The 22490-nt window shown below is 40.7% G+C and overlaps 1 protein-coding gene and 1 pseudogene across 1 annotated transcript; both read left to right on the top strand.

Annotated features, from left to right (window-relative positions):
• The first annotated feature begins 160 nt into the window (after window positions 1-160).
• Window positions 161-15068, top strand: LOC136454329 (putative F-box protein At5g55150). Its single transcript, XM_066454783.1, has 2 exons — window positions 161-811; window positions 15063-15068. Exons 1-2 carry the CDS (start codon window positions 161-163, stop codon window positions 15066-15068), a joined length of 657 nt encoding a protein of 218 aa, XP_066310880.1.
• Window positions 15069-16791: 1723 nt separating this feature from the next.
• LOC136454327 (patatin-like protein 1) lies at window positions 16792-21089 on the top strand (annotated as a pseudogene).
• Window positions 21090-22490: the final 1401 nt, after the last annotated feature.

Raw genomic sequence — 22490 nt, 5'->3', positions numbered from 1 at the left:
CCCGTTCGCGACCTTCGGGCCGCTCCTGCTACTCCCGTTCGACCCCGACTCAGACCGCGTCGGCTTCTACTACATCCCGGAGAAGAAGGTCTTGCCCAAGACGCTGCCCGACGTGTGTGGCAAGGTGGCGTGCGGCTCCTCGTGTGGGTGGCTAGCGCTCATGGACGAGGTGGCGTCTGTGACGCTGCTGAATCTATTTGCCGGTGCCCGTGCCCCCCGCGTTGAGCTCCCGCCAGCAGGCGAACACATCGCGGCGGCATCCTCATTGGAACGCGTGTCTAGGGTCCACGGCCAATGGGTCCTCCATCCCACCAATGGCTACAGGGACGCGGATGCCGCAGGTAAAGCCATCAAGCTTGAAGACATGAGGGACGTGTTCTTCCGTGAGATCGTGCTCTCGGCGCCGCCTGACGCAGCCGGCCGCGAGTACGTGGCCATGGTCTTGCTTGGGTGCTCCACGGAGGTCGCATTCTGTCGGGTTGGAGTTGACAGCGCATGGACGCTGCTCGACACTAAACTGGAGTTCTTCGTGGGGTCTATCATCCACTGCCAAGACAAGTTCTTGGCGATCGACTCCACTGGAGAAATCTCCGTCTGCAGCAGCAACGCCGCCGGCGCTACTCCAACCGCGACGCTGTTGCCATCGCTGTCGCCACCTGCGGCGCTCTGCCACCGTAGCTACCTGGAATCAAATGGTGAGCTGCACATTGTGGGTGCCATGGTGAGCACGTTCCACGAGACACAGAGCTTCACCTACAGCAACGTGATCTACAAGTGCAACCTCCACGACCGTACGTCGGAGTGGTTCAGGGTGAGAGACATCGGTGATCAGACACTGTTCGTGTCTAAACATTTCAATGAAAGCTTCAGTGGAACAAGTGTATTATCCAAGTACAAGAAGAACAAAATCTACATGTCTGAGTCATTGTATGGGGATCCATAAGACTTGGTCCATCGACTGGAGATCGATAATATTGCTACCGGCGCATCCGAAGTGAAGCCCGTCTAGGAAAAGATGCAGGGTTCCGAGGCTCTAGGTTGGATTCGACCCAATCTCTGGAAGCTCTAGAGTTTGTGAGCCTGCGATGCCGCGCACTCCGTGACTGTGTTCAATTTATAAACTTTGCTTTTTGGATTAAATGTCACTTTAACTTTGATTTTTAATTTAACAGTATTGTTATCTTATCGTGCGATCCGTATGTTTTTAGTATAAATTGTTAGTTATTCCGTAGTAACGTACGGGCACGCTACTAGATAAAAAAATAGTCTAAAATTTTATTGTTCGGAAGAAAAAAAAAAGGAGACCTCAGCCGCACGTAGGAAATCGTGAATGACAAGTATCCATCACGTTTATGGTGGGTCAATCTATTAACACAGAAAACTTCTCAAAAAAATCTGTTAACAAAAAGCTAGATATATTACAGTATGTCGAAAATCTTGCCACGTTCACAATACGTTAAATAATACTCATATCACATTGGGGCCCACAACTACGTTCCCTATGTTAAATATTATTTTTTGGCGAAAGTCACCAGGTTAATTAATAAACAATGGTGGTACCCATCACGTTCATTAATCTCTTAACCAAAAAAAATCAGATGGAAGGCTAATTTATTAACAAAATATCTGAGGCAATCTATATGAACATCCATAAACAACTTAGGCATGTTTGGATGATGCAGTTTTTAAAAACTGTAGTATCATAAAACTGTGTTTTATAAGTTAAAGAGACACAAAACCGTGGTTTAAAAAAAATAGGTCATAAGTGGAGTTTTTAAAACTTTCAAAAGACTATATTTTTAATAAAATCATGGTTTTAGAGACTACAAGATTTGTTGCATCCAAATACCTAGTAGCTTTTAAAAACCAAAGTATTTTGTAAAATCAGGGCATTTCTCTAATACTTTAAAAAAACTTTGCATCCAAACAGGGCCATATCCAAAGTACTGTGTTATACTGTAGTTACATATATAAAAACAAAGAGGAGACAATTTTTGTCAACCAGGAAGAAATAGGAATCGATGTGTTCAGCATTTGTCCTTCTTTTTTAGTCATACCTCTATGTTTATTCTGATCAAATATTCTAGGAAAAACATCCTGGAAATTCTTACAGTAATCCAAAATATTTTGCCATTAATTTGGTAGACTCTTATGGTCATCACCACTAATAGTCAATAGCTCTATTTTGTTCTACAAAAATTTAACCACAAGTTATCTCTAATTTTGCATCTAAATTACCCACTTATGTGATTATGAAAGATAATTTTAAAAACTACATCCGACTAAAAAATGCAATTATGGGATCCATGCCAATCAAACTAGCTCAACTTTAAACAAATTTATAGTAAACAGTATTAGCATTTATGTCCCCAAATAAAGTTATTATGAAGATATATTCTATAACTAATCTTATGATACCTATTTTGTATCATGAATGTTAATATTTTTTTATATAAATTTAGTAAAAGTTCAAATTGTTTGACTTCTCAACAAGCAAGCATTGCATTCTTTTGGGACAGATGGAGGACTAAATTTATAAATATATTGTCCACCTCTCTCATTATAAAATATATAATTTAAAATAGCTGCCTAAATTTCATAAGTTGTTATTTCAAATTAGTTTATAAATTTGGAGTAAAACGTTATTTCATATCAATATATTCAAGCGAGAATTATATTCTTTTGTGGATGGAAGGAGTACTTATTTATAAATATATTATCCACCTCTATCATTATATAATGTAATTTAAAATGGCCACCTAAATTTTGTAAGTTGTTATTTCAAATCAGTTTATAAATTTGGAGTTAAATGTTATGTAATATCAATATATATTAATTTAGTTTTAAGCACTTTGTGTTTTATAAAAGAATACAACTACAAATATAATTATAATATAAAAATTCAACATGTTGATTGCCGTGATGCAAGATTTATTTTGCCATGGTAACTGGTAAGAACTAACAGGGTATCCTAAGACCTACAATCTTTATTAATAAAAAAATATTTGAATAAAAGATACAACAAACACTAGAGTTTCAACTTAACATCAAGACAGAAAGTGCAACAACTAAATTTAAAAGTTGAAAGCTAAACTATAGATTTATGATGTCGCAAAAACGGATGCAACAAGAGCTTATATAACTTAAGTTTAGGTTTCAGCTAAATACATATTAAGCAAGAAAAAAGATAAAACCTAGAAATGCTAACTATAGGCAGCTATTGTTGCCTTCACATAAATTCTCACAGGACTCGCTAGAAAAAAAGATAAATCCTAGAAATCTCACACCGGTTATCTACTCGGTCGACTCTAATCGCCAGTGACAATAATAACCATTGGATCATTTTTTCTAAATAATTACCTACATCTACCATTTTGTAAAATTAATTACATGAAGTAATCCATGAATCTATATTCAAATTACCCACCTATGCTTTTAAGAAACACGATCAAAAGTAAAATCGAAACTGGCATCTAATTACCTACCTATTATTATGATAGATAATTATATAGCGCCTTAAATCCGCATCTAAATTACCACTTTAATCATTATGGAAGCAAAGAAAAAGTCTCAAATCCATATGTACATTATCAACATGTTCGATTACAAAAAATGTTTAAATAACTAAAAAGCCTATATAGGTTTTAAAATTATCCACTTTTATTAATATTAATATGCTAAATTTTTATTAAAGTAAAAAATACATATTATGTCATCATGCAGATCAAGTACAGATGCATGCAAAAGCGGTAAATATATATATGTTATGTTATAGAAATCATGGAAAATATTTTCTTAACGACTCATATATTAATGATCTAGACAAATTATTTGAATTTATATTAATAAAAATGACACACACACACACACACACACACATATATATATATATATATATATATGTGTGTGTGTGTGTGTGTGTGTGTGTGTGTGTGTGTGTGTGTGTGTGTGTGTGTGTGTGTGTGTGTGTGTGTGTGTGTGTGTGTGTTGTTACTTTATTTATACATTTAACTTAAATGTTTGACATTCGCATATTGATACTATAATCATTATTGCACATACAATTCCTTAACTTTTGGGAAGCTACTACATGTGGCTATATCTTGTTGGCCCATGAGATTCCTTTGGAGTAAATAGTCATTATAAAGATTAAATATTGATACCCTCGTGAGTTTAATTAGCACTCCTACCCCTTCCTAGATGTCACTTAAGCTCTACTCCTTATCCTAAGCGGCGTGGTGTTGACTGAAAATGAATGTTTATGCCATCGAAGTACTTAACAACACAGTCTATGACCTAATTTCCTTATTTAAAAAAGGACAAATGAGAGTTAATAAAAGATATAACAAGAACAAGTGTTTCAACTTAACTCGAGGATAAAAACATGTAGCAATCAATAAGATTCAAATTTTTTTAAAGTTAAAATTTAGAGTCGAGACGCCATAAGATATGTGCTACAACAAGAGCCACCATAGTTTAAGCTAAGTTTTCAATTAATACCTGTTGAAGATACACATAGGTGTCATGCAAAGAGAAAAACAATTGATATGAATGGAAAAATATTAGTAATCGATAGTTTCTCGTAACTGGAACGAAACTACATAATATCTATTATGCACAAAAAAACATACACGTGCGACGGGTTGAACTAGTACAAATAAACTAGTACATGCCACGAAAGATTTTCAGCTGATGGGTACTGTTACTGTATAGCCAACATGGGATATGTAATATATATATAACATACGGATTGTCAATATCTACCCGACAAAACTAAAACACTCATATGATCCATATCTGGCAGGCAAATAATCACCGCATGGAGACATTGGAAGGCAAGTAAATAAAATGGAATAAAACTCACAGAATCATCGACAGGCAAATAATCACCGCATGGAGACACTGGAAGGCAAGTAAATAAAATGGAATAAAACAGAAAGAGAATTATGGAAAGAGAAAGGAATTTATTGGAATATCACCGTGCAATGATCATGATCGTGATACAAATCTCGTTCGTCGTCCTTCGCGTTGCGTGTTGACAATAATCACTTTTTTCTCTTCTCTTCTCTACAACTAAAATATATGAATTGTCAACATCTACCCGGCAGGACCAAAACAATCATGCGATCCATATCCGGCAGACAAATAATCACCACATGGAGACACTAGAAGGCAAGTAAATAAAATGAAATAAAACGCACAGAATCACTGGCAGACAAATAATCACCGTATGGAGACACTGGAATGCAAGTAAATAAAATAGAATAAAACAGAAAGAGAATTATGGGAAGAGAAAAGAATTTATTAGAATATCACCACGCAATAATCATGATCGTAATCCAAATCTCATTCATTGTCCTTCGCATTGCGTGTTGACAATAAATACTTTTTCCCAAAAAATAAACTATTGCCATGCCTCGTGCATGCTATGATATTGTAAGTCCGAGTATATATGTTTTGGTAAGAAAGAGCATGAATAAATTTAATTCGATGCCTAGCAATAAATTTTTAGCCTTTGAGGCAACTGATGTTTGTCGTAACTTTCAAACAACAAGCTCCAAGCCTAGCTTTTATTTCAGATTCATTACAATAATGAATGTGTTTCTAGACATTATCATGGTATAATACACGTGAAAAATTGAATTGATATATTCTTGATTTTGACTTGGCTAACAAACATCTTATTTAATTTATGTTGCATCCGTTGCAACGCACGTGCACTCATCTAGTGTGTGTGTGTATATATATAGGGTGCATTTTTCCCTCCCGGGAGTAGTTACTCCTATCCTCAATAAACCACGTTGTGTATGTGTGCATACTAATTTATCAATTTGAGTATGTTTAGATACTCAATTTAAGATACTTTAAATCTGAGTACGTAAATTTTTTTCAAAAGAGCCCATACTTTTTAATGTATTACTAAAATACCACTATAGTAGTATATAAAAAAGTATAACCATATACTATATGCATATTTGCATACTTGACATATATACTACCCTAGATGGTTTAGTATGATGATATACTTCGTCTACATATACTTCGTCGGGTCATAGACGTCCTAAATCTAGAGATATAAACATGAGAGTAACTACTCTCTGGGAGTAGCAATACGTAAAAAAATGATTTTTAGCAACGGTTTGAATTTTTTTATAGGGGCGGATGGTGATAGAGCCGCCCCTATAGTGGCGTGCTCAGGTGCCTAAACACCAGCCATTCCTACAAATGGAACAGTAGGGCAGACTGGTGATACGAGCCGCCTCTACAAATGGGGTCTAATTTGAAGGGCGGCTCAATCACCAGCCGCCCCCGGTGTTGCTATTTGTAGGGGTGGCTCAATCACCAGCCGTCCAGCCACCCTACAAATGACCTACGTATAAAAAAACTGCAACACCTTCTTTCTCCTTAAGTCACTCACTCCAACCCGTGAAAGAAAGGTGGGGATGCCTTAGGCACCTCCTAAAAATTGCTCTACTAAGGGGAGAAGATTTTGGTCTCAAATCCTTTAGTGGAGATGTTGTAGAAGGTAAGAAAATGCTATTCCACACATTTTTTGAAGTTTTAATGGTTGGTTAGTGAGTAATTAGAGTTTTGTTTTTCTCTCTCTTCTATGGTGCTTGAGCTACTTATGAAGCAAATTAGACCTAAGTTTTAAATATACTAGGGTAAATTAGGGAGGAAAATAAGATCATACCCTTATTTGGTCCATGTTTCTTGATTTTAGTGAACAATTAGTTAGTTTTATGAATGTTTCATGTGCATGTGGATCTAGATCTAGGGTTTGTTTTTTTTTAATTTCATTTTTATAAATTTATGTTTGATGAAATTGGACTAGGGTTTGTATGAAAGATATTGGGTAAAGTATAATTGTTGCTAATTGTTGTCTTTAAAATTGTTTATTGTAATCAATAAATATGTATTTTAATTATTTATGAATAAATGGGTCATTAATTAATTTTTCTCTACCATGGTGTGTTTGTATGCTTCATGTAATTATATTAGATTTATATTCATATATATCTGAAGTATATATAATTATTCTCAAGTAATTATTAATTTGATTCATTTTTATATATATCTGAATAAGTAGTCCTTTAATATTTGTTTTGTTGTTGTTGTAAAAGTTGGAGTATAGGAACTCTTGGATGTATGGTTTGTTAAGGTTCAAGGTAGGTTTTCGTGAAGAGGTGGATAAATTTATTGAAGCCACAAAGAAGAATGCAACGATATTGAAAGAGAATAAGGATACAATTATTTGTCCTTGTAAAGATTGTAAAAATGGTATGACATGGACAGATATGACTATTATTAAATCATATTTGATTATGCGAGGATATGTTGAGGACTTGATGTAGAATAGGTCTGATCTTCTTTAAGGTATGATAGCGTCGATTGGTGGAGACTCGACGTTCACGATCTAGGCTTCGAATCAAGATTGATTTGGACCCCGTAACCGTTACACCACTGCTCCGTTGGTTATCAACCACGCGAATGCGATTGACCTCGCTAAGAAGGCTTTCCTGCAAGCGAATCGAGAACACAAGCAAGAACAGGATGAACGCAATCTGAAATTACAAATAAATATGAGGCTTATGAAATCAAGAAGGAGTTCAAGTCTTTATTCGAAAGGACTAATCGCCACAGGCAAACAAGATCAAGAACTAGGGCCCTGGTTCACAGCAAGCGGCCTTGGCGACGACAGTTGCAGCAAAACGATGTCCGTTTCATGAGGAAATCAAGAAATAAATAAAACCCCAAACCCTAAAGAGAGCGACGGCTGCTATTTATAAAGTCTTGGGCGTCACCCCTCTGGACGCGCCCCCTAATGGTCCCAAACACGATACACGGTCCAACGGACTAAAAGACGGTGTCGCAGCACCCTGGCAGATTCTAGATGCTGACTTGTTTCGATGATTCTTGTTGATTACGAAGGTCTTTTGACATAAAACCACTTGGATTGGCTTCCTTATCAAATTAGCTTTCCAACCATATATGGATCGTCAAAAACGGAGTCCGGATGCGTCTTGGGTGACCAGTTTAAAGCAGACTGGTCCTGGAGCATAAACCGGACTCGAACTTCAGTTGGACTGGGCTTCCACCTTGAAAAAGATGAATTAGACGCCCATGCTGGACCTTCTTCTCTACTTGGCTTGTATGCGATGAAGTAGTGATGTCCTCATCATTATCCCTTTCTTGAATTGAAGTCGTCCTCGACTAAAGTAGATCGTCTCCTTCATTGGATGACAGCAATGATGTTTCTAGAAGAAGACGTTCATCTTGACGCCCCATCCTTCGCAAAGGCGGCTGCCATGGTGGCTTTCCTATTGGGAATTCATCCTCCTTCTTCTGTAAAAGGTTAGTACCAACAAGAGGCATAGCACTAGGAGTAGGACCAAGTGGACATATAGGCGATGTACAAGTTAGAGCATAACATGATTCATCATGATCAATAAGAACAGATTTAAGAGCAAATAAAACTTTTTTCATGTTACTTGATGGTTCATTTGTTGGTTTACTAAAGTCTTTATCATGGCCTTTCTTTTTCTTTTCAGCAAATTCCTTTTCATATTGTACAATTTTAGCAGGTGATAAAGGAAGTAAAGCAATGGTCTTTCCTTTAAACATAAAAGTATATCTATTTTGCCTATCATGATGTACAACATTATTATCATATTGCCAAGGGCGGTCTAACAAAAGTGAACAAGCTTGCATAGGCACGACATCAAAATCAGCATAATCATGGTATGACCCGATAGAAAATTGCACACGAGCAGATTGTGTTACCTTTGCCTTACCACTATTATTGAACCACTGAACATGGTATGAATGTGGAAGAGCACGTGTAGATAAACCAAGAGTCTTGACAAGCTCAGAACTTACCAAGTTATTGCTGCTCCCTCCATCAATTATAGCACGAACATAGAAATTATTGATAATGAGGAACATTCAAAGATCTCATAGAAGATGATTGGCAAGCAAGAGCTAAGTAACCTACATGAATTTGTGGTGGAGACACAAAACCAACTGGAGATGTGTTTACCTACTGCTTTTTTGATATAATGTCATATCTCATGATTCACATGGTTCATCAGATACAGGCGCTAGGCCCTTGCTACTTGCATGAAATGTGGTCCTACGAGTGGTTTGTGTCGGTTCTAAGTCAATACGTACATAATTGAGCATACCCAGAGGGCTCCATGATAGAGGGTTATAGTACTGAAGAAGTCATTGAGTGATGTCAAGAGTACCTAAAAGTATAGAAATGGATTGGTAAACCCTATTCTTGTCACAAGGGTAGGCTGGCTAGGAAGGGCACCAGTGGTAGAAAAGTATTCATCGACCATGATTACAAAGAGGTGAGTCGAGCGCATTGCAGTGTTTTGCAGAGTACACAACTGATGCAACCGTACATTGATGAACATTTGGCTATCATTATGGCAGAGAGAAATGGCCATTCGGATGATTAGATCATGAAACAACATAAGCAACGACTAACTACATGGTTGAAGGACCAAAACATACCACCTGGAGAAACCATAGACTCTATTACCATCAGTAGGTTGGCGGAGCGGCCATCGAGACAAGTGACATCTTAGAATGCTTATGACATCTATGGGTATACGTATTATACCCACGCAAAGGATAGTAAATATGTGAACCAAAACAGCGGCGTTCGAATAGAGGCTCTCGATGGATTGGGGCAAAAGATCCAATACTTTGGCATCATTGAAGAGATATGGGAACTTAACTATGGAAGGGATATAATGGTGACCCTGTTTCGATGCCGCTGGATCAAAGTATCAAACAACACTAACTGAACGAGATCGGATTGAGAGTCCTAGACCTCGAGAATCTAGGCTACCAAGATGACCCTTGGGTGCTCGCTTCACGTGTCGCACAAGTTTTCTATATGTCTGACCCACAAAGTAACCTCCTCCCGAAGAAGACGACAAAGCACATGGTTGCCTCCGGGAAACAGCACATTATTGGAGTTGATGACGTGGACGATGTTGAAGCTTACAATAACTACGATGAGATGCCGCTATTCACAGACTTTCCTAAAAAGAACAGTGTTGTGGAAAAGAACCTCCCCAAAGACATAATGCTATGGGAACGAAAAGATGTCAAAGGGAAAGTCGTTACAGCGGGCTAGCTAGTTGTTGAACGTGGAGTGTTTGTGTAAGTGTGTGTTTATAAGATTTTATTTATACATGCGTGTGAGACTATATATTTATGTACGTGTGTAAGACTACATATTTTTATATGTGTGTGAGACTTCATTTATGCATGACTCTATTTGAACATCCACTCTATTACCATTAAAACTTTATAAAATCACTTAACACTTTATGAAATGAAGAAATCACTAAAATAAAAGTAGGAGATCTTGACGAGTTATACAACTTTTATATTCATCACCTTTACAGATGAAATCATTTAGTGTTTAAAAATTAGGTTTGAAGTTGTCATTTTCTGAAATTTAAAATTTGAATTGTTCCAAATTAGTGACAAATATAGATGACTAGACTAAAATAATAGAGCATGATTTTAGAAAATTTTAGGAAAAAAATCATCACATTTAGAGTTAGTATGAGGGAGAAAAACTAGTTACAAGTTTCAGCCACAGATTAAAAAGAGAAATCATACTTGTTCATCATTGATCATCATAAACAGTTGTGATTTTTCTTTTTAATCTCTGGGTAAAATTTGCAACTAGTCTTTCTCCCTTGTACTAACTCCAAATGTGATGATTTTTTCCTAAAATTTTCTAAAATCTTACCTTATCAAGTTAGTGTGTTGATTTGGGCATTCTTTTCATTTGACAAAGTTTGAGCACTTTAAATTTTCAAATTAAAAAATGACAAGTTCGAACAAGATTTTTAACTATTAAATGATTTCAGCTCAAAAAGTAATGAATACCAAAGTTGTATAACTCATCAAGTTCTACAACTTTTATTTTGATCATTTCTTCATCTGACAAAGTGATAGTAAACATTGTTCACAAATCAATATGTTTCTCGTATAGTTCATGAAACTATGAGTCATACGTGAATTTATAAACAATGTTTACTAATACTTTGTCACATGAAGAAGTGACCAATATAAAAGTTGTAGGTAGTGATGAGTTCAACAACTTTTATGTTCACGACTTTTATTGTTGAAATCATTTAAGATTTCAAAATCTTGTTTGAAGTTGTCATTTACTAAAATTCAAAATTTCAACTATTCAAATTTGGTCAAATGAAAATATGATCAAAATAAAAGTTGTACATATTGATAAGTTCTACAACTTTGGTATTCATGAGTTTTTCATCTGAAATCATTTACTCTTTCAAAATATTGTTTAAAGTTAAAATTATTTGAATTTCAAAATTTGAATCATTCAAACAAAGTCACATGACAAGATGACCAAAATAAAAGTTGTACATGTTGATGAGTCATACAACTTTTATGTTTACAACATTTTCATTTTATTTCATTTAATGTCATAAAATTGTAGTCGAAGTTTTAAAATTCAATTTTTTTTGTTTTTTGTCATAATATTTTGTATTATTCTATATGTGAATATATATATATATATATAGAATAATACAAAATATTATATTTTTGCATATACATAAATTTTTTTAATATTACTTTATATTTTTATGATATAAAAAATATAGAATTTATAATTTAAAAAAATAAAAAAAATATTTGTAGAGATGGTTGGATCAGGAACCGCCCCTAAAAAACGATATGAAAGTATCTGCACCATACATGAAACAGCTAGGAATAATAATCCATGTTTAATTTGGACGCTCGAAGACTATAGTGACGCGAGAAAAGAAAAAATCGAAGAAAACAAAAAAAAGTGACGAGACAAGCAAACTGATGATGTGCGGGATTACGTGGCGTGTTTGACAACCGGAATGCTTGTGGTGGATCTCGCGCGCGCTCGATCCCCGTCATAATAATTAATGAAATAACCATTTGTTAAATGGCAACGAAAGGCATACTAGTGTGTTGGCTTGTGGTGCATGGTGATGGAATGCCTCCCAGACAAATTAAAGACGACCGGGAGGGGCCCATGCATTCGATCCATTCATTCGCAGGTACCAATACCATTGCGCGGTTTTGTGTGGATTGGATTATTCAATGAGCTTTTTATCTGTATCACCCTGGAAAAAATGATTTTTTCTTGTATAGCTTTTTTTTAACTTACCTCTATAGCCCTGAAACGAACTTTCATTTCTTCAATGGCCTTTCGTCCGTTTCTGCCACTTGACGATGTTAAGTCAAGGGTAAAAAGACCGTTTTGCCCCTAGCAAAAAATAAATAAATTGTAGAGTTTTGCTTGTTTGTTGTATATTTGTAGTAATATTAAGCAAATAAATTCACACATAACAGTAGGACATATTTAGAGTATTTAATCAAGTACACATAACCATATATGTTTAGAGTAATATTAAGAAAATAGGACACATAACAGTACATTATGTGCTCTAAAAATTCACAAATGCATTGCAATTAACCATATGTCTTACATAAAAAAGGTCTCACATAAATTCATCATAGTTTCAGTCTCACATAAATAAGATCTCACATAAATAAGGTCTCATAAAAGTATAAATTCAAACATACATTGGTCTCACATATAACTAGCAAATTCAATAGGCAAAAGATTGAGCCTTCTTTTGCTTCGCGTGCTCATGGCAGGGCTGCTAGGAATTACTGTCTTACTTCTTGTACCCATCAATGGGCTGTCAAGTGGCACCTTCGGAATGTCTACGCCTTTCTTCTTTGGAAGGCCTAGCTTCTTCTTGATTGGTGTCCGCTTCCTTTTAACTTGAGCAGGTCGATCTTCGCGTGAAGCAATAGAAAGTGCTTCGGGCTGATTTGACCCACTTCTTGACCTACGAATGTTATACATTGACAATGGTTTAGATAAGAGGGAAAAATGGATGAATGTAACTGGAATTCAGAATTAGAAAACGAACAATTTTGAACGTCCAAAGTTGGAGTTAGTGCGGTTTTCTTTGTTCTTACTTTAAACCTCCAGGCTTTGGCTATCATGATAGTCAAATAATTTAGTTTTCAAAGCAAGTTGTGATGATATAGAGAGATTCCAGCAATATTTAAATTACCTTTTAGAGGCTTTAGGTGTACAATCATCACTTTTTCTCTTTTTAGAAGATGTTGTTTCCAAGTTTTGACTGCGGTGACAAATTAGTTGGTACTTAGAATCTATCAGAAGTGCGAAATAACCATGTGAGAAAGGTAGAAATACCAAACCTTGGGGGAAAAGACATGGATGTCGCTGGTGCATCTTCCTCTCAAGGCACAATGGAACTTTGGGCAGATTTGGTGTTCCTTGCCCTCTTCTTTGGTTCTTCCATGAAATAAGAATAGAATCAATAGCATGTACTTTACAAAGGAAAAACATAAAATGGTAGAGAAGACTAGACAAGTTACTACCTGATTGCTTTCATAGCTTTGATGTCTTCTGGTCTGCCTCTCTTGCAATTATGCCAATGCTGTCCATAGTCCATACAAATAGGGCACTAGTGTTGTCATTTTCTCTTTTTCTTGTCACCGGTACCTTTGTGCCTTTCATTTTTAGGCCTACCAGCAACTGGTGTCAATAAAGGTGGGTGCATGAAAAATTCATGCTTAGATTCAGGCCACTAATACTTGTCTGGCATAGCAGGAATCAACTGATTGTATGCAACTCTAAATTTCTCAATCGAGTAGTACAAGTCAACATAATTCTTTATTGGTGCATCGCTAAGGGATGTGATGAATGCTAGTGCATGCTTGCAAGGAATCCTTGATGATGTGCGGTAGAATCAAGCCCTAAAGTTTCCTCCATATTTTCCTTCTTTTGTTCCACTTGGACATGAGCATTTGCCTGAGCTTGTCCATGAAATCATCCAAGTTCATGGACCTGTGAGGCTTAATCTAGTTGGTGAAGCTTTCGGCAAGGTTGTTGGTCACATAGTCTACCTTGCAAATGGTTTTGAATTGGCTCCTTGTCCACAACTTTTTGTGGATTTTCCTTAGCCAATTTGTTGTAGCTGGCTTTGCATTCTACATAGCAAACCAATGTTTTTAGACAAATATGGGTTTCATGAGTACGCTGCTGCCCATAGGTGGTCATCAAACACCTTACCTTGATACCTTTTCGTAAAGTTGGCCACCAAATGAAACATGCATTCTCTACGTTCAGCCCCTAGAAATACTTCACCCACCCCTGCCATCATAGCATGTCCTGCATCAGTACATATGGTTAAGCCCCTTGGTGATCCTATGGCCTCTCTAAGGCGACTCATGTACCAAATCCAATTCTCAGTAGTTTCTGAATCAAAAACTCCAAAGCAAACAGGATACAACCACTTATCCCATCAATACCACAAGCACTAGCCAATTGCCCCTTGTACTTGACTATCAAGAATGTGCTATCTATTGCAAGGTATGGCCTACAACCATCAAGAAACCCATCTATGTAGGGTTTTAATGCAAAAAAGAATCTTCTAAATCTAATCTTGTCATCTACCATGTGATGGTCAATAATGACTAAGCTACCAGGGCAACAACTCTCAACTTGTGCTTTAAACTTGAACAGATTATCAAAGCTGGAATCCTAGTCACCATAAAGTTGTTTCAATGCTAGCTCCTTACCATCATACACTCTCTTGTAGTTGATATTTACCTTATGGTGTTCTTTCAATTTCTTCACCAATTGTGCTACACCCAAAGTTGCATCCACTATGAGGAAGTCCTTCACCTTTTCACATATCCAAAATTTGGTTGCATTCTTCACCCTCTTTTTCCTCCTTGTACTAGAGCAGGCATGAGCACAAGGGTTCCTTTTCACCTATAAGATGAGAAACAATTAGTTAGAAAGATAAATAATAAAGCTCTAAATACTATGCAATCTCAATTAATATAAAGACAAAGACAAAGCCTTACCATAATAGTGCAGTTGTCCTTAGTGGTAGAAGCAAATATCCACCATGGACAGTTGCCTTTGTCTCTTCTTGAACATTATGCCCTGAACCTATTTGGTGCACTCTTTGCAGTATTGAACTCAAACTAATTTTTGGTTGCATGATAAGAAATTGCCAATTTGAATGTCTCCATATTAGCATAAGTGGGGCCTACTACCATTGGTGGATGTTGTGGATCATGTTCTACATTTAGAGCATAGTTTTCCTCATTGCATGGCATCTCTTCCTCATCCTATGACTCATCTTCACCTTCACTATCATCCTTATTATCATCAACAATATAGGATGGGTCTTTTTGAATAGGGCTATGAACCACCTGTAGAGCATTAGGTGCTACAATATCACAGTACATAGTTTCCTCCTCAACATCTACATGTTCATTCTGTGGTTTAGGATTCCTAAGGTAATCATCCTCATCTACATCATCATTGTCTATGTTGTCCTTAGGTTGGGTACCCACACCAAAATCCCACTCTATGACAGGCTCATATGGATCAAAATGACCTCGATATACAACAAACATGATGACAACCTTTCTCTTCAAATGTTTATCAAATATAGACATCAACTCTTGGTCGGTTTTTACTTCTGGGAAAGATTTTAGACCTTCATCATAATACTGAATATGAGCTACTTCCAAATAACCAGGCGAGTACTTCTCTACCACTGATTCAACAAGGTCCTCATAATTTATTTTGTCTAAATCAACAACCATGTCAAAGCTAAAACATTTCATATCTTGTCTACACTTCTTACGGTTGCCCAACAATTTAATTTTTAGCTTGAAACTGGAATTCGGATCCATGCTATTATTCAAAATTAAAATCACGTTTTAGGACTTAGTAAACCTGTAACTACTTCTAGGAGTACAAAAAAATGTGAACTCACTCTTGTATCCAATCATCTTCGTCGGAGTCAAAGCCATCTTGGTCAGAGACGATGGTGCCCTGCTCAGGCTGGACCAGCCCGTCCTCCACCTACTGGCTATAGGAGGGGCCAACCAAAGCCATGCAAGCCTCGCTGTAGGATGGGCCAGTCATGCTGGGAGGTGCTGGTCAGTGCTCGCACTACGGGGAACGGGAGCTTTGCCGTGTGCCTATGGCACACAGCAAAGTCACTAAAACACTCAGCAAACCCTTTGCCAAGTGTAACACTCGGCAAAGGGCACACAACAAAAATTGTACCGCCAAACTAACTTTGTCGAGTGTTTTTGTCGGGTTTGCCGAGTGCCCAAAAAACACTCGGCAAATAATTTTTTAGAAAAAAATAAAAAACCAAGCCGTCATCTTCTCCTCGCCGCGGCGCCACCACGCCGCACCACCACCACGCCCAGGCCGCCACCATGTGCGGGGCCGGATCTGGTGGAGGCGGTGGAGGAGCGCCGCCGGTAGATCCGCCGCTGAGAAAGGGAGAGGCAGGGGGAGCTCCACCATGCCGAGAGAGGAAGGGGGAGGGCGCCACCACCGGGAAAGAGAGGGGGAGGGTGCCGTCGTGCTGGGAGAGGGAGAGTGCAGGGCCCCACCGTGTCGGGAGAGGGAGGGGGCAGGGCACCGTCACGCCGGAAGAGGGAGGGGGGAGGGCGCTGCCGTGCTGGGAGAGGAGGGCCACGCGCTAGATCCGTCTGCCCATGTTGAGGCCAGATCTGGCCTCCTCGTGCACCACCGTCGCCGGATCCGCCCGCGTCGGGGCCGGATCTGGTGGAGGCGGTGGAGGAGCGCCGCTGGTAGATCCGTCGCTCTCATAGGGAGAGGGAGGGAGGGAGGTGCGCCGCCGCGTAGGGAGAGGCGGAGGGAGCGCCGCCATGCTGAGAGAGGAAGGGGGGCGCCACTGCCGGGAAAGGGAGGGGGAGGGCGCCGCCATGCTGGGAGAGGGAGAGGGCAGGGCGTCGCCGCGCCGAAAGAGGGAGGGGGAGGGCGTCGCCGCGCTGGGAGAGGAGGGCCGCGCGCGGCGCGCTCAGGAGAGGACCGCCGCCACCACGCACGGAGAGGGAGGAGGGAAGGGCGGGGCCGAGGGGGCGGTCGTGGGGGAAGAACAAGGGGGAGGGTAGGGGCACCCGCTGGGGAATTAAATACGATTTCATACTTTGCTGAGTGTCCTAGATCTGGGCACTCGGCAAGTTTTTTTTCATTTTTTTATTCTCGTTCTTTCCTAGAAAAAAAGATTTTATTTATTTGCCGAGTGCAAAAAAGAAAACATTCGGCAACCCCCTCTTTGCCGAGTGTTTTTTTACAGTCGACAAACCTCCTCTTTGCCGAGTGTTTTTTTTTGCCGAGTGTTTTTAGTGCAGCACTCGACAAAGAACTTGTTCACCGAGTGCTCGAGGGAATACACACGGCAAACATAAAAACACTCGGCAAATTTAATGTTTCCGGTAGTGTCTCTGGAGTTCCTGGCCGTGCCGGGCTGCCTAAAGGGGAGGCCGCCTACTGCCGAGCCACGCTGGCCACACTTGTCGGAGGTGGCGGACGCGTTGTCCTGGCCACAGGCAGGTCCGCCTATTGCCACGCGGACCAGTCCTGGGCGGGCGCGCACGACGACTTGAGCAGCGGCTCCTCCACCATGGTGGCCTAGGGTTGGAGTGGATTCGGACGCAACAGGTGGATCTGGGGCCAGCGGACGCCCCTGCCGGCTGCGGTGGCGCCCTCCCGCATCGGTGTCGCGTCGTGGTACCCTGCTCGGTCTCGCGTCGCGATAGCACCCGCTTGGTCCCTCGCTCCGTGTCACTGGATGCGGCGGCCCCTTCAGAAACACAAAAGGGTAGTTTAGTCTTTTCGCGTATCCACCAGTGGACAAACTAACAAAGTAACAGACTTGACAGAAGACCATAGAAAGAATGAAAGTTCGTTTCAGGGCCATAGAGGTAAGTTAAAAAAAATGGCCATACAAGGAAGGAAGAGCCATTTTTTCAGAGCCACGCAGGTAAAAAAAGCTCTTATTCAATTCCGTTACGCGGCCTGTTCGCTGGTTGGTTTCTGGGCTGGTTTGGGCTGGCTGGTGCTGGTTTATTGTGAAAGAAAAACACTATTGACTGACTGGTTTGGGCTGGCTGAAACCAACAAGCGAACAGGGTGACGATCCCATAGCGGTTAAGTACAACAACTTTAGTCCTCGTATATAAATTACAGAGTATAATATAACACGTTTCCTCAACTTCAGTCGCCTGAAAAGCTCAGGCGACGAGTTCAGAGCACTATCTGCCGCTTTGCTGCTAAGCTGACGGAAGGAAGCAGAAAGCGGATGATGACAGACTAGCAAACGTCGCCTGATTTTTTTTGAAAAAAGCATGCGCATGTGCAATAGCAAGTCCCTATAATATAATAGTCCCGGCTACCAACTTTATAACAGTTTAACTAGCAAAAAGTTCTGTATCTTACAAGGCCAACAATTCAACTCAGCTCCAAATCTCATACTTTGGAGTTTAAATTTGCAAGGCTAAATTCATCGTAGGCGCAAAAGAAAGAAAATTCAGTTGTTAGTTAAGTAGTGAACTTTATCGATACAAAGATGCCATAGACAACAGCAAACTTATTAGGGCCGTTTGGATCCGTTCAAAGTTCCTAAGTAGCCTATTTGGCTGGCCCATGAACTGCAAACCTGAGATTCCAGGTCCTTCTACGGTCCGAGAGGCCGAGATGGCAGGCAGCCCTCGTCAAATTCCGGGCCGTGGTCCAGATCCGGGAGAAGGGAACGGCCGTGGGGGGGACGCATGAATGCGGCCCGGCCGGTAGAAGCGTTCTCTGCTCCGAGGTCACCATTCGGCACTTGTTCAGGGCTTCAGGCCATCGGTTGTTAGTTTTGCTCAAGGGTACCTGCTCCAAGCATACTCTTTGTCGTGCAGTTGTGAGCAATCGGCTATTGCAGATCCAGTACACTATTTCTTGTGTCTCAATAAACTGTTACGTGATGAAATGTTGGTCAGGTTGCAACCAGTGGATTTTCTAGTTAGTCCTCTGGAATCATAGCTGACGATGAATGCTACTTTTGAGCCATGTTACATGTAACAACTCCCCTCGAAGTGCTATAAACTAGAACAGTGAATCTGATTGCTGATTCAGTTAACAGATGGTCATTGATTCATTGAAATAAACCATGATGTGGAAGTAACTGAAACGGTGTTCTTTTGGGTGGCCATTAATCAGTGGATATGATCACTCAACTATATCAGAAAAAATATGCACTCATCATAAGGTAGTTCTGATTGTCACTACTATTGTATTAACTTCTGAGCTAATTTCAAATCTCCTGTGCAGCATTGGCTGAATATTTTTGGTGTTGAAGTTGAACTGGGATTGTTCCCATATTTGTCAAGTCTAAAAAGTGCCCATTTGTGATCAGATTGATTATTCTTTTGATTGATATATAAATCATGTTCCTTAAATTGACCAAAGGAAACAATTATTGCGCTAATTTTGATTTCTTCTTTTACAATTCTAAGTCTTGCCAGTCAATGAATGATGTTGATTTGTTTCTCACTTTTTGACTGGCAGTCTTTGCAGTTTAAGGTAACTCTCTCGACTCATCAGTGTTAGGTACCTAAAACTAAAAATTAGTACAGGGAATAATAACTGATACTGGATGCTAATTTTGTGCCTAGATAAGAACTCTGCTGTAAATGCTATAACTGAAGTGATGTTCTTTTCGGTGGCCATTCATTGGAAATGTAAACGCTTTTCTCTTGATGCTCAGATTTTGTTCAAAGTTGAGCTGAAAACTATTCTTCCATATGTAAATAGTTATTAAACTACCAGAAAGAAGATGCATGCGCCGTAAGGTAGTTTTCACTGTCACTGCTATGGTTTTAACTTCTGAGCTAATTTTCAGATTTCCTGTGCTGCATTGGCTAAATGTTTTTTTTCCTGTTGAACTGAGATTGCTTCTCATGTTTGTCCAGTCTAAAAATTGTTTATATATTAGGAGTCATGCTAGCTTAAGATTATCAGATGAAAACAATTGCATTGTTTTGATAGGCCTAAGTGTAAGTGGTAGAGTCTTACCGCCTGTGACCGGAAGGTCCCGGGTTCGAGTCGCAGTCTTCTCGCATTGCACAGGCGAGGGTAAGCCTCGGAGAAAATTTCCTATTTAGCCTCGAAAATAATGCTACTTTCCTATTTGACACCGAAACTGAAAATCTTTCCTATATGTCCTCGACTCGAGTTTTTATTTCCTATTTGACATTCCCGTCAGTTCCGTGAGCAACTACCGTTAGCTGTTGAAGTGAGGCGATGGGAAAAGACCAAAATGCCCTTTGAGGGTAGGAAAGGAACTCGGTGGCCTAGAGTCGCGGCTGTTCATCTTCTCCACGTACGAGGCCAAGAACGACACGCTCAAGAACGCGCACCTCTCCGACATGTGCATCAGCACGTCGGCGGCGCTGACCTACTTCCCGACGCACTTCTTCAAGACCGAGGCCGCCGACGGCAGGTCCCGGGAGTACCACCTCGTCGACGGCGGCATCGCGGCCAACAACCCCACCATGGTCGCCATATCCATGCTCACCAAGGAGGTGCACCGTCGGAACCTGGACTTCAACGTCGGTAGGCCGACCGAGTACACGAACTACCTCGTCATCTCCGTCGGCACTGGGTCGGCGAAGCAGGCGGAGAAGTAGACCGCTGAGCAGTGCGCGAAATGGGGCCTCATTCAGTGGATGTACAACGGTGGCTTCACGCCGATCATCGACATCTTCTCACATGCCAGTTCCGACATGGTTGACATCCATGCACCCGTGCTCTTTCAGGCCCTCCACTGTGAGAAGAACTACCTTCGCATTTAGGTATGATACGTTTGTAGGATATACTAAAGCATATATATTCTGTTCTTGGTATAAAATCGACGATGATCGATGCTATCGTATTTATGTAGGATGATACTTTGACTGGGGACGCATCGTCAGTGGACATCGCGACCAAGGAGAACATGGAGTCTCTGATCGGGATCGGCCAGGAGCTGCTCAAGAAGCCAGTGGCGAGAGTGAACATCGACACTAGGGTGTACGAGTCCTGTTCCGGTGAGGGCACAAATGCAGAGGCGCTTGCTCACTTCGCCAAACAACTCTCTGACGAGCGCATGCTACGCAAGAGCAATATCAACTCCAACTAGCTCTCAAGTATCAATTACAGACTGGCAGTGGAATTCCGCACAAGGATCTTCAGATTGCAGAGTGGTCTTATATACACAGACTAGCAGTATGCCTCAGATAGATGCATTGCATGGTAGCTAGTCGTTTGTTATTTTTATCTACTTCTTTCTTCCTCCTTTTTCCCTTTAACTTGACAACAGCTTCTGGTTTATCTTTTCCCATCGCCTCACTTCAACAGCTAACGGTAGTTGCTCACGGAACTGACGGGAATGTCAAATAGGAAATAAAAACTCGAGTTGAGGACATATAGGAAAGATTTTCAGTTTCAGTGTCAAATAGGAAAGTAGCATTATTTTCGAGGCTAAATAGGAAATTTTCTCTAAGCCTTGCCACTGACACCCTTTCCCAGACCCCGCATAGAGCGGGAGCTCTTTGCACTTGGTACACCCTTTACACTAGGGATTTATGGTACCTACAGATGAAGAGAGGTTTGACAGACAAACATTATGTGGGGTTGAACTCTTTTCCTTATGTGCTGTGGAGTGTGCTTAATTACATAAGGCACTGTGGCTTATGAGATACAACTGAAACAATTTTGTGGCCAGAAAAATTTTTAATGTCTTTTTACAGTTCTATCATGTTGATCCCACCTGTCAATCAGATGTTGTCTGTAATTCTTTCTTTGCTTTCATGTTGCGCAGCCGTCCTCTTGGCACATTGGCCTTCAGCATTCAAAGCTAAACCACAGCTCTCGAACCCTAACTATCCGCTACCAGCAGTAGAGCACAGGATCCCTGGACATTACATGTGGCGGTGCGGCTCATGTGGCCAACTCTTCGGGCCCCAGCACGGCTCGCTGGTCTGGCCCTGGCCAGCTTGAGCACGGCTACAATGGTGCAACGTCATGCGTTTGTTTCACCTGGTCCCCGGTTCATCAGAGATTGTGTTTGGTTCGTAGGCCAAATGGATATGGCAACTATGCACTGACATTCGGTAGGCTTACCACCCCAACTATGAACTTTCTATCCTTGTTGACATTTTATCGAACACCCCAGTGGCCTACTCCACCGTGGCCATGGCCGTCACCGAGCTCGAGGCCCGCGCCACCCCGACCGCGGCGTTGCTGCCGGCACTCGCCCTCGTCGTCCTCCTCCTCGCCACGGCGCGCCGCCCGTGCTCCTTCCTCGACGCGTACCGCTCCGGAGTCTCCCTGCCTGTTTCCCCGTCCGGACCCTCGCACCCCCGCGCTCCGGGCGCCGCCGCCACCGCCGCAGTCCGGGCGGGCGGAGGCGGCGCCGTGTACAGCGTCTGCTCCGGCTGCGCTCGCCATGTCCGCCACCGTCGAGGCGTCCGCCATCACGGCCGCGTCCGCCACTGCTCGAGCCCGCGACTGCGCACGCCAGCACGCGGCTGCGTGAGTC

Source organism: Miscanthus floridulus, chromosome 5 (assembly GCF_019320115.1).
Source record: "Miscanthus floridulus cultivar M001 chromosome 5, ASM1932011v1, whole genome shotgun sequence".
Taxonomy (NCBI): Eukaryota; Viridiplantae; Streptophyta; class Magnoliopsida; order Poales; family Poaceae; genus Miscanthus; species Miscanthus floridulus.
The sequence above is the reverse complement of the archived record's forward strand: the minus strand, read 5'-3'. Positions and strand labels throughout refer to the sequence as shown.